This window comes from Pagrus major, chromosome 21 (assembly GCF_040436345.1).
Source record: "Pagrus major chromosome 21, Pma_NU_1.0".
NCBI lineage: Eukaryota > Metazoa > Chordata > Actinopteri > Spariformes > Sparidae > Pagrus > Pagrus major.
This window is the reverse complement of record NC_133235.1, coordinates 32,139,260-32,154,246: the sequence shown is the minus strand read 5'-3', so window position 1 is coordinate 32,154,246 and position 14,987 is coordinate 32,139,260. Positions and strand designations below refer to the sequence as shown.

The window sequence follows — 14,987 nt, the reverse complement described above, 5'->3', positions numbered from 1 at the left end:
TCCTCGAGCCGTCTCAGGACAAACTGGACCGTACAGCACATGATCCTGAGGCTTGTAGCTGCTTGTTGTGTGTGTGTGTGTGTGTGTGTGTGTGTGTGTGTGTGTGTGTGTGTCTGTGTGTGTGTGTCTCCTGGGACGACGGGTCTTCAGCGGCTACAGTATCGCAGACTGTCTCTCCTCTGCCGCAGGCTGCTGTGCTCCAGCTGCTACCTGCCCTCAGGGACGTGTCGATCTGCATGAGTCAGATGTGAGGATTTGCTGCCTTTCTTTGTCAGTTGTGGCAGTAAATAAAGAGTGATGTTTGAAGACGTCACTTTGTTCTCTGGAAAACTTCGATGAGCATCTTTGTATTTTATTGACTAAACGATTGATTGTGAGAATAATCGATCGATCGATTGATGCAGCCCTGTTCACTAATGAACTGTCACCTTTACACACTGGACTACAGAGTGTACTGAAGCATTCAGGTCAACTTGACTGGTCAGATATTAAAACTGTAGCATCGGCACAAAGGAGCTCTGTTTTCACCGTGCTCATGTCTCTATCTGCCGTGAGGCGACAGCACCAACACACTTTTTACTTGCTTTATTGGCATTCGTTGAAATTGGGCAGTTTGTGGCATGATGGAAAAAACCAAAAACAATCAGAGAGCATAAATGAATCTACTGGTTGCATGCGGACATAAAATCCAGGCTAATTTCTCGAGGCAGGAGGCAGAAAACAGTTTGACCCAAAATGTGAAGAAATGAAAAATGTCTGTGTTACTGTTTTGTGGAAACAAATGTCAGAGTATGATTTTGAATATATTCATTAGTGAGGCTGCAACTAACAGTTATTTTCATTTGATGAATCGATTCGTTATGAAAAGCCTAAAACGTCGTGTTTTGTCCAAAGATACTCAGTTTACTGTGATCGAGGAGGAAAGACACCTGAAAACAAATCACATTCGAATTCGAATCACATTCGAGGAGCTGGAATCAGAGAAATTTTGACTTGATCATGCAAACTAATTAATAACTAATCACAATAATTTAGTAGCTCTATTCCACAGCCGTCCTTGCAGGGTTGCACTCTCCCAAAATGTGTCTGAGTACATTCTCCTCATTTAGTTGTGTTGTGTACTTGTCACATTAATAAAACCAAACTGATGCATAATGAGTGATATTTTGTGAAAGGAGCTCATGTAGTGAAGATCCCATCGGTCATATCAGTGAATCAGCCTTCAAAGGATGTAAATAAACTGTGAAACCATTAAAAGGAGCTCAGCACACACTGGAGACTGTACAGTATGTATCAGTCAGCACTCAGTGCACTCAGGCAGCATCACGTCCAACTTGTTTACAGCCACACAGAGCTGATGGAGCTTTCTGCCTCTTCTCCTGCTGCTGCTGCTGCTCGCCGTGAGGACAAAACAAGACGTTACGTCCAGAAGGTGACATTAAAGAGACGAGCACGCTGCTGAGCTGCAGGCTGAGCTGTGGGGAAATGTCAGGAGAAGCTTTGCCACAGGCCACAACGGGGGGAAGTGCACGGATGTTGCATCTTCAGTTGGATGTAGAGAAGGTTTGAGGTCAGAGGGTCGCTGTTATGAAACCACTGCAGGGATCTGATAACCGAGGGAGCTGTCCTTTACTAAACCCCTTGCTGAATGCACAGATATTGTGTGGAATTATTGGTGACCAATAGATTGAATTACTGAGATGTTGCAGTTACTTTTGGGTAGAAAACTGGCTGCTGATTTGAATTGTGGGAAATCTGCAGAGGTGTTTAATATCGTATAGAAAGAAGTTATGGTGAGATCAACATCACTGGCATGGATTAACGATAGCATCGACATTAGCAGGGACGGTGCTAGCCATAGCTCTTGTTGTGTGTTGAGGAGCTGCAGAGTTTATTCATGATCAAACTGTCACCTGAACTGTACATTTACTGTCACGTCTCTGCTAAGCTTCCCTCTGCTCCGGTCGCTAACGCTAACACCGTCTGCTCTGAACACAGCCACTGCACCTATCTCTCCTTCTCTTGCTCGACCACTCACACACTACACACTGCCACGCTGCTTTTATAACCTCTATCAGAGGATGACGTACGACTCCAGTGTGGCTCATCTACACTGACAGGAAAATATACTGAATGCATATTAAAATATAATGTAAAACACGGTGGTCCGACCTCTAAAAAGTATTTTAGGTGGTTTAAATCCGTCTTGCTGCTGGTCCGGTTCACAGCTGTACAGAGCCCGGCCTGCTGCCGGCGCCACACGCTGCTTCTCCACACAGGCGGAGAGCTGACAGTTGAATTGTGTGTCAGCTAATGTGTGAACCCAGAATTTATTGTAAACAAACACTGTGATCGGGTCCATTAAAATAAGACTTCATCCTCTGCAGCACAAACACACAGTGACCCGGATCATACGCAGAGTTAATCCAGCGCTTCGTCATCGGGCTGCTTCTGATCGCACGCTCAGAACATATTGGTGAACGTCTCAGTTTTCATGGCTGCTCATTTGAAATGAGCTGCTGTGACACGCACACACACACACACACACACACACACACACACACACACATCCTCCTGCAGACGTTGTTCCAATTTGCACGTTGAGCCTGAGAAGGCAGCCTGGCTGTGACACTGGTGGTGGCGAGAGGAGCTGTTTTCAGACTGGAAGTGTTTCTGATGTGTCGGATCAGCCTGTTAGACCAGTAATGTCTTTATACTGTATGATCCACACGCTTTAACTCTTTTCAGACCGTATGCACAAGCACCAGTACATCATTACACCATCACTGGAGACGAACATGGTCATTATTTTGCTGTCTTTTCACTGTATTTTACGTTTTGCGGTGAACTGGATGGGGAATCTTTTTGCACCCGACAGGACGAGGTTGCTGTTGTTTGAGTTTCTGATGATGACGGGCCGGAGAGAACACTTTCAGCTCGGGCTATCTTAAGTTTTAAAGCTTCAACAAGTTTTAACGCAGAGCCTAAAGATGTTGGACAAGAGCAAGAATTCCTCAGTTAAAAGCTAAATGTCAGCAGCCGCTGCTACTGTCCTCCTCACTTCTTTAAATTAATATTCTGACCTACATTTTAGCGTCTGATTACTTCTGTAGCATCTTGTGCAACGACTCCTAACAAGCTCCCGAGGGAGTAAAATGACATGTGGCTGTTTGTGCGTGAAATAACAGAAACAGCACAATCGACTGTTTGTCTGATTGTGGTCATGAACGATGTGTTCTGGTCTGTGATCCAAGACAATATCCGTACTGTTACACTTTGGTCTTACACCTGACATATCGGGTATAGTTGGTCACACATATCTAACACTAGTGTGTGTTGTGCTGCTGGGACGAGTCAGACGCGTCTCCTGATGTTCATGTGTCTTGACTCCCCTCCCCAAACACCAGTCGAGTTTTGTTCCCCTTCCCAAGACGAGAGCTCCAAAACTGTCCGTGACAATCGTCTCTGCGGAGTGACATCAGATATTGTCATGGTAACGAGTCGCACATATAGGTCACATGCCACGGGAATCACATTTGGAGCGGAGATCGGTGTCCAGAGTGGAAGTGAAAAGTAGATCAGATCTGTGGCGCAGGAGGGAGGAAAACAGTCTGAATTGGGACACTCGGGTGAGAAAGAGGGAAGGAGGAGACGTCAGTGGGAGAGTTGACTGTTATCGTCCTCTTCAGAGTCACTCAGTTTAGACAAAATGTTTAATGAATACTGTCGGGAACTATGTTTTTAACTGGTTATGAAACAGTCTCAATTTAATACCAATGCCTCTATAAAGGAAAAAAAACCATCAGTGAGAAGATTCATCTCTATGTTGTTACCATAGTTATCCTTAAAGCCCGTCAGCAGGTCGGATTCTGAAAACTTGAAAATTAAAACCACTTTTTATGTGCTGAGTGTTGAGGATGGATGGAGGCGTCTCAGCCTGAGGAGTGAAGCCGCTGTGTAGTCTGGTGGTACAGCAGCTGACTTTTCATCCTGTCTGCTACGTACCTGCCGACCTGTGCACACCTGACTGACGACCAGAATCTTCCACGAGGCTTCGACGTGGATATAATTACTCAAGCTATTAGCGAGCTAGTCGCAGAGGAACGGCAGACAAAGTGCAGCTAATATTTCCCCGTAACTGCTGCGCTGCGTAGCCTTTTACAACTGAGGTACGTTCATGACAGCTGCTGTGTTTGTATGATTGTGGATTAATTACAGATGTTTATTTAGCATAACCGTTAACTCATCTCCCTGCTGGCCCGGCAGCCACGGGGCAGTCGGTGTTGGTGTAGTCCGGTTTCAGAGGAGTGTTTCAACTCGCTGCAGTTTGTCTACAACATCTGTAGAGTGTCGGTCAGTTTCTCTTCGAACTCGATCGATAAAGCTTCTCTTCATGCCGACCATTAATGAAAAAAGCTGAAATGTAAATGCAGTAGCAGCTGTCCACCTGAGAAATGTTGTAATAAAAGCTGCTGATATTTGAACCCTGACGCACGCCGTCGCCGTGTCTCAGCTCTGTTCTCTGACTGTTTCATTGTTTTCTGCTCATTAAAGAAGACGGATTGGACCCGATGCTCGTTGTCTCGACTGACTTGGAACAAGCCCGTTGGATACGGTTAATTACTGAAACCTAATGCTGTGTAAAGCTTGTATTGGCAGAGTGTCACTGTGCACCCGGTCCGGTCCAGGTTATAAAAGAGATTTATGATGTTTGGATCAGGTTCATTCTCAGTCACACGAGCTTTAATCAAGTTAAAACAGAGAGAGCGAGCTGGTGTTGGACTGCTGGGAGAAATGCTGACAGTCTGTCTGCAGAGAGAAAACACAGAGCGCAAGTTTGTTTTTCAGCAAAGTCTGTGAGCAAACATCAGAGGGATATTGCACTCGCTTATGAATTATTAACCGAGGCCGTCCGTGTCATGTTAAATTTAAAATATAATATCTTTGGACGGCCTGTGAGTCGACTGTGGAATATCTTCATCCAGTCGTCGGCAGATAACCGAGCGTGTGAAGCCGAGTTAATCATTCGCGGTCCTCGTCTTCTCCTCGGAGCCACAGAATAAATCCCTTCATTTGGCAGCGGAGTGTTTTCAGCAGAGACCGGCGCTGGCAGCAGGACGCTTTAGCTCTGCTGCTCTTCGCCAGCTGCTCCTCTAACATGTTTTCATACAGCTGTTATCAGATACCGAGAGCAGGTTAAACTGAAGTGGCTCCACAGCTTTTAGACCGCCGCTGCCGCTGACTCTTCTGTCTGCGGTACATATTGTGTCAAGTCTCCTCTGTGAGTGTAATATAAGTCCAGACATTGTACAGGAAGGTAACTGATAGCTCTGAAATATTGATGCTGGGTGGGTGTCTGCGTTTCCTCGGCAGATCTGGCAGTCTGCCCGCTCTTTCTGAATAATTTTGCTGTATTAAAGGGCGACGCTCGCTCGTTATCCTGCTGATGTGACGAGCTGAGAAGTTCCTACGCTCATCTCGACCTCGACTCGTTCTCCTGTAACCTTGAAATGTGACGTCACTGGAGTTCAGGAAGGAAAGATTCACCTGAAGATTAGTCAGCTCGCCCTCGTGCACAGATTTACTGTCTTCAGTCTGAAGCGAGCGCTCTCGTCACCTGACAGCCCGGCATCCTCACAAACACTAATACACAGGCTGCAGCTGGTGTTTTCATTCATCTGCTGATTTTAATTTATAGATTAAATGATTCGTTATTTGCTCTATAAAAAAATATCCATCCCAGTGTCCAAAAGTCTGAGTGATGTCTCGAATTGTTTTGTTTTGTCACTCCAGAAATATTCAGTTTAATATATAAATATAATATATAATATATATATAAAAGTTTAAGATATAAAACAGAGACGAAGCACGCGGTGGAAATAAGGTATACTCACCAGAAAACAATGTATAACCGAGTGATTTTTCTCGCAGAAATAAAAGTTGCTGCAGAATAAAAGTGAGAATCAAACCTAAAGAAACGTGAATGATACACAGTGCATTGTCAGGAAGTGTTCCTGTTGCAGTTTGACTTTTGATAATTGCGTCACATGTTGTGTAATTATAACATTTTTCTTGATGCTGAGATGTTCGTATATGTTGCAGCTCTCACCATCTACTCACACGTTGTGAAGTCTGGATGACAGACTTGTAACTCACTACAAATGCGTCTGCTTATTTTCCGTGTCGCGCTGCACGCCACTCCTCAGCCCTGACTCAAACTGAAAACATTATGATAATTATTACTATTATTAACCCTGCCTCGTTATTTTCCATGTAGCTGTTTGTAAGCCGCGCCTCCTCCTGGCCCGCCGCTCCTAATGAGACCTTGTTAAAAACATCCACATCACTGGCATTTTGCTTTAATGAGTGCACCAGCCGTCTCCACGCCGATGCCCTTTACGACGAGCCGGCGCTACTCTTTTTCCAAAACAACATGGACGCCGCCGCGGCTACCGCAGCTGCTGTGGCTGATGGGGTTTTAATTTCTGGTCTCCGTTGGGAGGAGGAGCAGAAGAGGCTCATCGGGGGGGGGGGTTGACTTAGAAATTGAATCAGTGCTGATGGCGTCCTGGGAGAGATTCACCACGAGACACAATAACACAGCGTAATGCACTGGGAGGCTCCTCAGCTCTGTGAGATACAGTGAAGAGCCTCGAGGGAGAAGACTGAGAGATGGCCTGAAAGATGATGTGTGTGTGTGTGTGTGTGTGTGTGTGTGTGTGTGTGTGTGTGTGTGTGTGTGTGTGTGTACATATATTCAGTTTTGAGTTTGAAACACTCCAAAAGGTATTTCTTCTTCATACTAACATGAAGGGTTTCACTTTTCCGCCTCCACTGAATTACTGACCTCCTCCACCGTCGTCAGGAGAAAGAAAACAGTTTCATTAAAGGGTAACGCCGCCAATTTTAAGCAATAAAGTGTGTTTTGGGGAGCAGTTTTGTGGCTCCAGTAGAAGCTGCACGCAATCTGATTAATTGCCTCCAGTGATGTCACTCAGTGGCTGGGTGGCATCGTGGGTAATGTAGGCACACAGATTCAGATCAGGCAGTCGTGGAGAGCCCCTTTATAAAAATCTCAACTCGCTCTCCACAAAGCAGTCGAGCTGTCGAGGGCTCCAGAAATCAGAGCGTCTCCTCCCCGCGCTCTGTTTTGTCCTCTTGAAATGTGCAGCAGTTTTTACTGGAGACACCAAACTGTCCGTCTGAGGTTTTTATCAGCTGTGACACGATTCTGCCTCGAGTATAAGAGCAATAACACTTTCTCCTCCTAAAAAAAAAAAGAGGAAGCGACACAGTAGACAGGGAGCAATGAAACAGGCCTAAAGTTATTTAATCACCATCACTTTGATTTACAGCGAGCCTCATGCTAATGAGACTCCTCCGACTCAAGGGTGAACCATAAAAGGAGCATTTAAACACACATTTCTGTTCAGATTTTACAGACTCCCTTTCACTGAACCTTTGAGACACACACAGAACAAAAGGTGGTTAATTAAAGCAGAGGAGAGCTCACCGTCATACTAAATCCTGGAATAATAAACCCGCCTTGGCATTTATGTATTTTTGGAAAACAGGATGTTTTATAAGCTTTTGACGCTGAGATGAGTCACAGTGTGGTGTGTTTGTCATCGAGCAGCTCAGTCCGCCTCAAACTTTGCTTCTTCTGGAGAGCTTGTTTTGTTTTGTGGCCGCCTGGGTGTTGGATGAAACGTTACTGATTTAATAAAATATTTAGGACCATCAGCAGTTGTCTTTGACTGTACAGCAAAGATTGGCGGCTGGTTTGACACAATCTGAAGAGAAGATGCCAAAACAACATTGTCATTATAGTTAGTAAAATATTTAACCATGAAGCTGAAGCGGTCGGGCGTCTGATTGTTTTTTCTGGGCATGTCCAACTGGGAGGAATCCCCGGGGCTGACCCAGAACTCGCTCAAAGGGATTACAGATCTCATCTGGCCCGGGACGCCTCGGGATCCCCCAGGAGGGGCTGGAAAACATTGCTGGTTAGAGGCACATCTGGAAAACCCTGCTTAGCCTGCTGACCCTCGCCTGCTGGTGCTGAGTGTTTGCAGCGCAGCATGTGAAGCGCGCAGAACTCAGTCCACCAACCTTGAACTTGCACACAGTGGATGTGGCCGAAAGATAAAGGTATACCACTGCTTGTTGTGCACATGTGTGACCGTGCCCTCGGGCATGATGGGTGAGATTTGTTCAGGATAAGCCAATCAGAGGCAGAGAATGGTGGGATCCATTAAAGTCATCTTTCCTGATTAAACATCGTCAGTTGCGTTGCACCTCTCAGGACAGGACACTTTGCCGCCATCTTGTTCTTATTTGTACGACGCAGTGACCTCAGGTAGTTCCCAGCATTGCTCCACTCAAACACCAGGAGTGATATTATATCGATTCTTTGCACAACGATTGGATATTTGCAGATATCCCAAAGTCTGCAAGATACGATTTCAATTTGATTCGATACAGGGGGCCTGGGATCGATATGAGACGACATCATGAGTCCATTTAACACAATCAGTTACAATCATACCAAAATATTTCCTCACTGCTGACGTATTCTCAGGAGGGGAGTAAATAATATCCTCATCGTCTTTTTCTTGGCTGCTTGTCATTTTCATGGACGGAAACGGTGACACAGACGTGCAGTTTCAAAATAAAGGCGTATCTCAGCGATGGCGACGACATGAACCAATGTTTTATACTTTGCATCGGTGATCATTGAATTGACCCGGATCAACGTAGACGGCGTGACTTCTTTAGATTATTGATAAATTGGCGGTTTCTGTGTGTGTGTGTGTGTGTGTGTGTGTGTGTGTGTGTGAGTGTTTGTCAGCTCAAGCTCATCTGGTGCGAGGTGTATAGATACTGTGGAAAATTAGTATTTACATCTTTTTCAAATATTCAGAATCAATATGCGTCAATATCTCGATATCTTTGACACTGAAACACATTTTCATCTTCAGTCACCGGCTCAGTGTCTGATGACAGAATGAAGAAGGCGGCGGAGCGATGAGGCAGCTATCTGAAGTTATTGATTTTGATTTAATGAACAGCCTGAAACCAACAGATCGATTGTCTTTGAGCCGCGTGTCGATCCTTTTATAGCTTTCTTTTTGTTCTTTCCTTTATTGTTTTGGTCGTCCTGTTGAACCCCTCGTTAACCTGCGTCCTCCCTCTTTCTATATCAGTGCTCTGCTCCAGGTTCGCTTCGTAGTAAAACACATAAAATACAATATTTCACCACAAACTGAATAATCAAAGTTAAAACCAGTGTTTTGACACGGGGACTTCATCACCTGAGACCTTTCATCATGTCAGTTCATGCAGCCTGCAGTTCTGCTGTCCTTCAGGCCAGTTTCCCTCTTTACCTGGCTGGTTATCAAACTTCGTGTCTACAGGTCAGAGGACACGTTTTTAAAAGCCAGAAATCTCATCACCTGGTTCAGGTAATCATGACTTATTGATCGACGACCTTATCAGCCAGCTGCAGATACAGTACGGCTCATTGTGCACCTCTCTGTGCGGCAATAAAAACTGTCCTCAGTGACCTTTTGGTGGAGACACTATAGATGGAAGCAGATACTCGGGACGTGTCCAGACTTGTCTGTTACTGTAATTACTCCCTGTGCTGTGAGTGTGAGTGTGAGTGTGTGTGTGTGTGTGTGTGTGTGTGTGTGTGTGTGTGTGTGAGGTGTGTTGAACTCTCAGCCAACCTGTTTAAACACTTGCATCATGTAAAGCTCCAGCAGGCAGGAGGAAGCCGGCCGGGCTGCTGCTGCGGCGCTGGAGGTGGAGGTGAAGCTGGAGGTGGTGGTGGTGAAATCCCCCGTGCAGCTGAGGAGGACGCTCATGTTGCAGAGTGTTACATCAGCTTTGCGATGCTCTAATGGGCCGAGCTGCTCTTCACTTCACAGCATCACAGCTGATGAAAAACCTTCAGTCTTTATCCAGCCGAGAGTGAAGGAGGGCAGCCGTGTTTCTCTGAGTCACTCCAGTGACGGAGCCGAACCCTTTTTCTTCTTTCCAAGACCTGAAACACACTTTAACGTGTACAGTTGGTGGAGTTACTTTGATCTGTAGACACTTTTGACACATAAATGGACATTGAGATTTCAACGCTGCAGTGCATCAGAATATTTTACAACAGGGCAGTCGATCAATACATTTATTTATTATTATGTTCATGTGACGTGCAGCGGTCGGTGAAGGAAGGTGGAAGAGTTGGTGAAACATGTAACGGAGGAGCCGTGAGGTTTCAGCGTTCAGTCCTCTGATGACGATCAGTGACCTGGTTCAGTCTTTTGTCTCTGGTCCTCTCCGGTTTCAGATGTTCTCGTCTCTTTTCAGTGGACGTCTTGGCTCGTTGACTTCTTATGGTCCTAGAAATCATTGATGTCACCCTGACCTCTGGCATTCATTTTTAATTTTCATCTTGACACGGGCTAATTACTGCTTTTTCTTCAGTTGTTATTTTTCGATTTGTTCTTTTAGTTTGATAGTTTCCTTCCCTGTCAGATCTTCCCTCCTGGATACTTGATAATGAACATAAGACTTTAGTTCTTGATGTTCAGCAGCAGTGAATTTATTTAGTTGCTTCACCACAGAGCACTCACAAACTCAATCTAACGCTTTGAGACACCGAGTGAACTACATCATCCGCTATTTATGGTCCAAACAACTCACCAAAGCTGCTTTAATCTCTTATAACCCAAAACATCTCATAAATCTGGCATCACTCCAGCGGTTTGCAGGACTTCCCCTCAGTGCTTTCATCTTCACTTCACGTCCACATCAGTCGGATGTGTCGTGTCAAATGCCTCAACAGTGATTTGGGATTTGGACGATTACTCATGACAGGGTCTCCAGTCGAGAAGAGCCCGGCCGTCCAGTCAGACCTGGTCACAGTTTGTCCTGGGCGTGTTAACGGACAGTAACTGTATGATGCTGTAAAAGTGTCCACAGATCACCAGTGGATAAATAAAGCACTTCATTGACAGATACATTAAACAGACGACTCAAAGATATTAAAACATGCGACAGACTACTTTATAACACATAATCCTACAAACAAATGAACTCTGTGACATTCTGCAGCGCCACGATGACTCGTCAGGCAACACGCAGCATCCGTTCAGGTTGCATCTCGTCAACAAGGCCTCAGGATGTTGTGCTTTATGTAAATGAGTCTGTACGTCTTAAAGTAATGAACCGTGAGGTCGTGAGGCGGATGGACGTCCTGTTCGCATGATATTCAGTTGTAATGGTTTCCCTGCCGGTCTCCCACAGCAGTGATGCTTTTGAAAATGCAGGAAAATGTTGTGATTCAGTGTCACAGCTCTCAGTTCTCTGACGATGTGGACATGTTCTCATTCCCAGCTCGGTCACTACCTTACGCTGAGCTGTATCTGTGATCTCACCTTCTGTCCGTCTGTCTGTCTGTGTGTTTCAGGTAGCAGCTCAGGCTGTGTTGTTCATGTGCATGAACACTGCTGGGATATTCATCAGTTACCTGTCCGACCGGGCTCAGCGTCAGGCCTTTCTGGAGACGCGGCGCTGCATCGAGGCTCGGCTGCGGCTCGAGACAGAAAACCAGAGACAGGTGAGTCCACAACGTGACACGACGACGCTGCTCTTTACTTACCACATCGATCCGGACAGAAACTAGACGAGATTTTCCGATAAGTCTGCAGGGAGGAAGAGTTTTTACAGCTGCTCCTTTGACCGCTAGTGAAGACTACTTCCATCAGCAGGTAGCCTTGTTGTTGTGGAGATTCAAATCCCTGTTGTGCTGCCAAGTAAAACCGGGTCAAGCCGAGCCGGCACGAGTCTGTAAATCAGTCCTGATTCTGTGTGTGATGGTTGAGTTCTAGCTCAGTGAGCTTTTATCCATTTGCATTTCAGTTGGTTTGCTGTTCGCTTCATGATGAGCTCATAACGTACAACAGAAACTAGGTTTTAGCCCATGCAGACCTTTAACCTGCACACTGGGATTGGACAGTGACCTGCAGACGACCCTCAGCAACCAGTGCATCGCCACTGAAGCTCAAAATACAGCAGCTGATTCCAGGATAATGTGCAGGACGGTGTGTCTTCCCTCCTGTTGTTCAGTGAGGGAGCTCAGCGTGCAGAGAGTTTGATAAAAGAAGCAAAGCCATTGATGGATTTCAGTTGACAGGGCTGAATGTTAGCAGCTCGGCTAATGAGCCCGCTGAGAAGAGAATAACATGGACGCTGCATCGATCCACCGCTGTCACGCAAACTGTGCATCAGTGCAGTGGACACACACACATACACACACACACACACAGCGACACATGGTGAGCGTTGTTTACGCAGTGGAGTGGACGGTCGGTCTCTGAGAAGCCACTGAAAGCTTTTACGCTGTCGTGTTTCCTGGAAGGGTTCGGCTCTGATGAGCTCTGCGATGGTTGTAATGGAGCGAGACGTGGCCGCGCCCCGAGACCGCCTTAATGTGAACCAATCAGGGCCGGGTAGTTCTGTCAACATGCTGTAAGAACACAGAGCCTCGTTTCTGTCCACAACATAAGATCGACCCGCGGACAGGATGTGGATAATTACTGCAAGGAGAGAAAAAAGGCTGCAGAATTAAAAGCCTCTCTGATCAATACTTTCATATTCAGATGGATAATATGACTGCATGTAATGTGAAGAGGGTCTCTTATGGTGCCAAGGCTCTGCAGCCTCTTTCAGCTCTTTGTTTTGGATTCACAGTCAACAAACTTCCTGCTTCCCTTCAGAGTGTCGTCTAAATGCTCAAAATGGGAATAAAACAAATCCATTCTCGGGGGCAGTTATGATTCTTTTAGGTCTTTAAAGAAACTGACATTTACTGTTTTGTAAAAAAACCTTTATGGTTCAGTGCAGAAGCAGAGATTATGAATATGAATCAACATCAGACATAAATTGCACCTAAAAACTCTTTCATTGCCGACTTTAAAGTGAAAACCCACCAGAAAGGACAGTAAAAACAGAGCGAAGGAACCTTAAACACACGATATGAAGATAGAGGTTGTCAGCGAGCTGCTGGAGGGCTTCAGCTCTCGGTTAAATTCAAGCTGCGCTAATGACTTTCAAAGCTAATGTGACACTGAGTCCGCTGGCTCTCAGCTGTCCAAACCAGAGACCATGTCCAGTGGAGCAAACACTTACCACAGCCCCCGTTAACTGTCCACACTGCAAGAAATGTCCAGCCGAGCAAGTCGCTTACTGCTGCGGTAAAGCAGTAAGATGATTTCAGGAGATCCTTGAGGAAAGACATTTACAGTTTTTTCCAGTCTTTTTTTTCTTTTTGAAAATAAATACAGAAACAATTGGTTCTGACAGGAGCCGTTAGATGTTTCCAAAATACAATAAAACCAGAAATAAAAAAGAAAGTCTGTGACAATTATTCATCTGAATGGGCTGTTAGAGGCCGTTTATGCACGAATTACTTCTGTTCAAACAAAGATTTAAACACGATTATTAGAGGAATCAGAAGTTCCAGTAAACACAGCTCCAGTTTGATCGACACGGGAACATCCCCGCCTGAGACGCCGAGACTAAACAATCTGAACTTTCAGTCTGAATTGAGGACGACTCTGTAAAAAAGTCAACATTTCTTGCAGTGAATCTCCAGCACCAAACCCCCCGCAGCGCTTGGTTACGATGCAGCAGCCCAAGTATTAGCAACGCTCCACTGAAATATTTGTCCGTCTAGACCTTAATTTGTGGATGCACTGCTCCGCTTTCCAGCGCAGATAGCAGGTCAACACAACACAGAGCGGAGCGGAGCTGAGCGGAGCGCAGACGAACACCTGCTCTCCTCCAGCACACTGTGCACGCTCAGCTGACGGAGTAAACACCACAACACCTGCACCTGTACTGTTACATGGTCAGAAACAGTGTTTGTACAGGACAGAATTATATTTAATCATGTCAACAAATGACTGATATATAGAGCTAATCAAAAAGCTACAGTCACGGCTGAAGGCAAACAAATAAACAGTCTATTTAACAGAATAACATGATTTTCCAACATAAAGGTAATAAAGGATCTGATGAGGTGTGTTTAATCAGTAAAATGATGCTGAAAGCAAAGAAACGTGCGCTGCTGGCGAGAAGGCCGTGAGAGGTGAGCTGCTACCTGCTGCACAATAAGCAGGTGGGCATCCAATCAGCCAATCAGCCTTCTCCTTTAGAATAATAATAATAATAATAATGATCAGTGCAGAGTCCTCTGACGTCACATTTTCATTTCAGATTGTGCAGCAGCAGTTTTTCTGATCAGACCTTCCTGATTTGAACTGTGTGTGTGTGTGTGTGTGTGTGTGTGTGTGTGATGTCAAAGCATCATCCATTTATTCAGTGTGACGATAATGAATGAGATGTGTGTTTGTTTTAGCAAAGAGTGAATGAAATAGGGGATGCTCTCTCTCTCTTTCTGTCTCCCTGTGTCTCTCGCCCCGCTCACCCCTCGCTGCCTCCCATGATGCGTCTCACCCTCTCACCCTCTCACCCTCTCTCTCCCCCCCCTCCCCCCTCCTTGTGCTGGAGGTTTGAAGAGGCTCTCCACAGCTCTCAGACAGCATCATGCAGCTTCACTGAGTTCACAGGAGGTTTATACAAACTGCACAGTCGGCATTCTGAGAGAAACAGCACAGTTACTCACCACGCCGTCGAACTCTGCCGTCATTTTCATCTCCACTGTAAACATTAGTCATTATCTGCGGTGACAAAAATCAACTTTTATAGTCTGAAGATCACAAACCTTTACAGTTTAAGTAAATGTTTGATCAATGTGACACCAGAACAACAACTCTCATATAATTTCATATATATTTCTTTAATTTGAACATGGATGTGTCTGTTCCAGTGATCTGATATGTTGCAGTTGATCAGTCATCATTACCTTCACTTTCTTTTCTCAGTGTCTTTATTGAAGCTCAGTGTTTCAGCTGGTGTTAGTCGCC

General features: G+C 45.4%; 1 protein-coding gene across 1 annotated transcript in view; it reads left to right on the top strand.

Annotated features, from left to right (window-relative positions):
- The window catches only part of adcy8 (adenylate cyclase 8 (brain)), a 76,765-nt gene that overhangs the window by 15,915 nt on the left and 45,863 nt on the right, over window positions 1-14,987 (top strand). Inside the window, exon 2 of the mRNA XM_073491251.1 lies at window positions 11,468-11,617. Within this exon, the coding sequence (XP_073347352.1) occupies window positions 11,468-11,617 (150 nt within the window). The remainder of the gene's footprint in view (window positions 1-11,467; window positions 11,618-14,987) is intronic.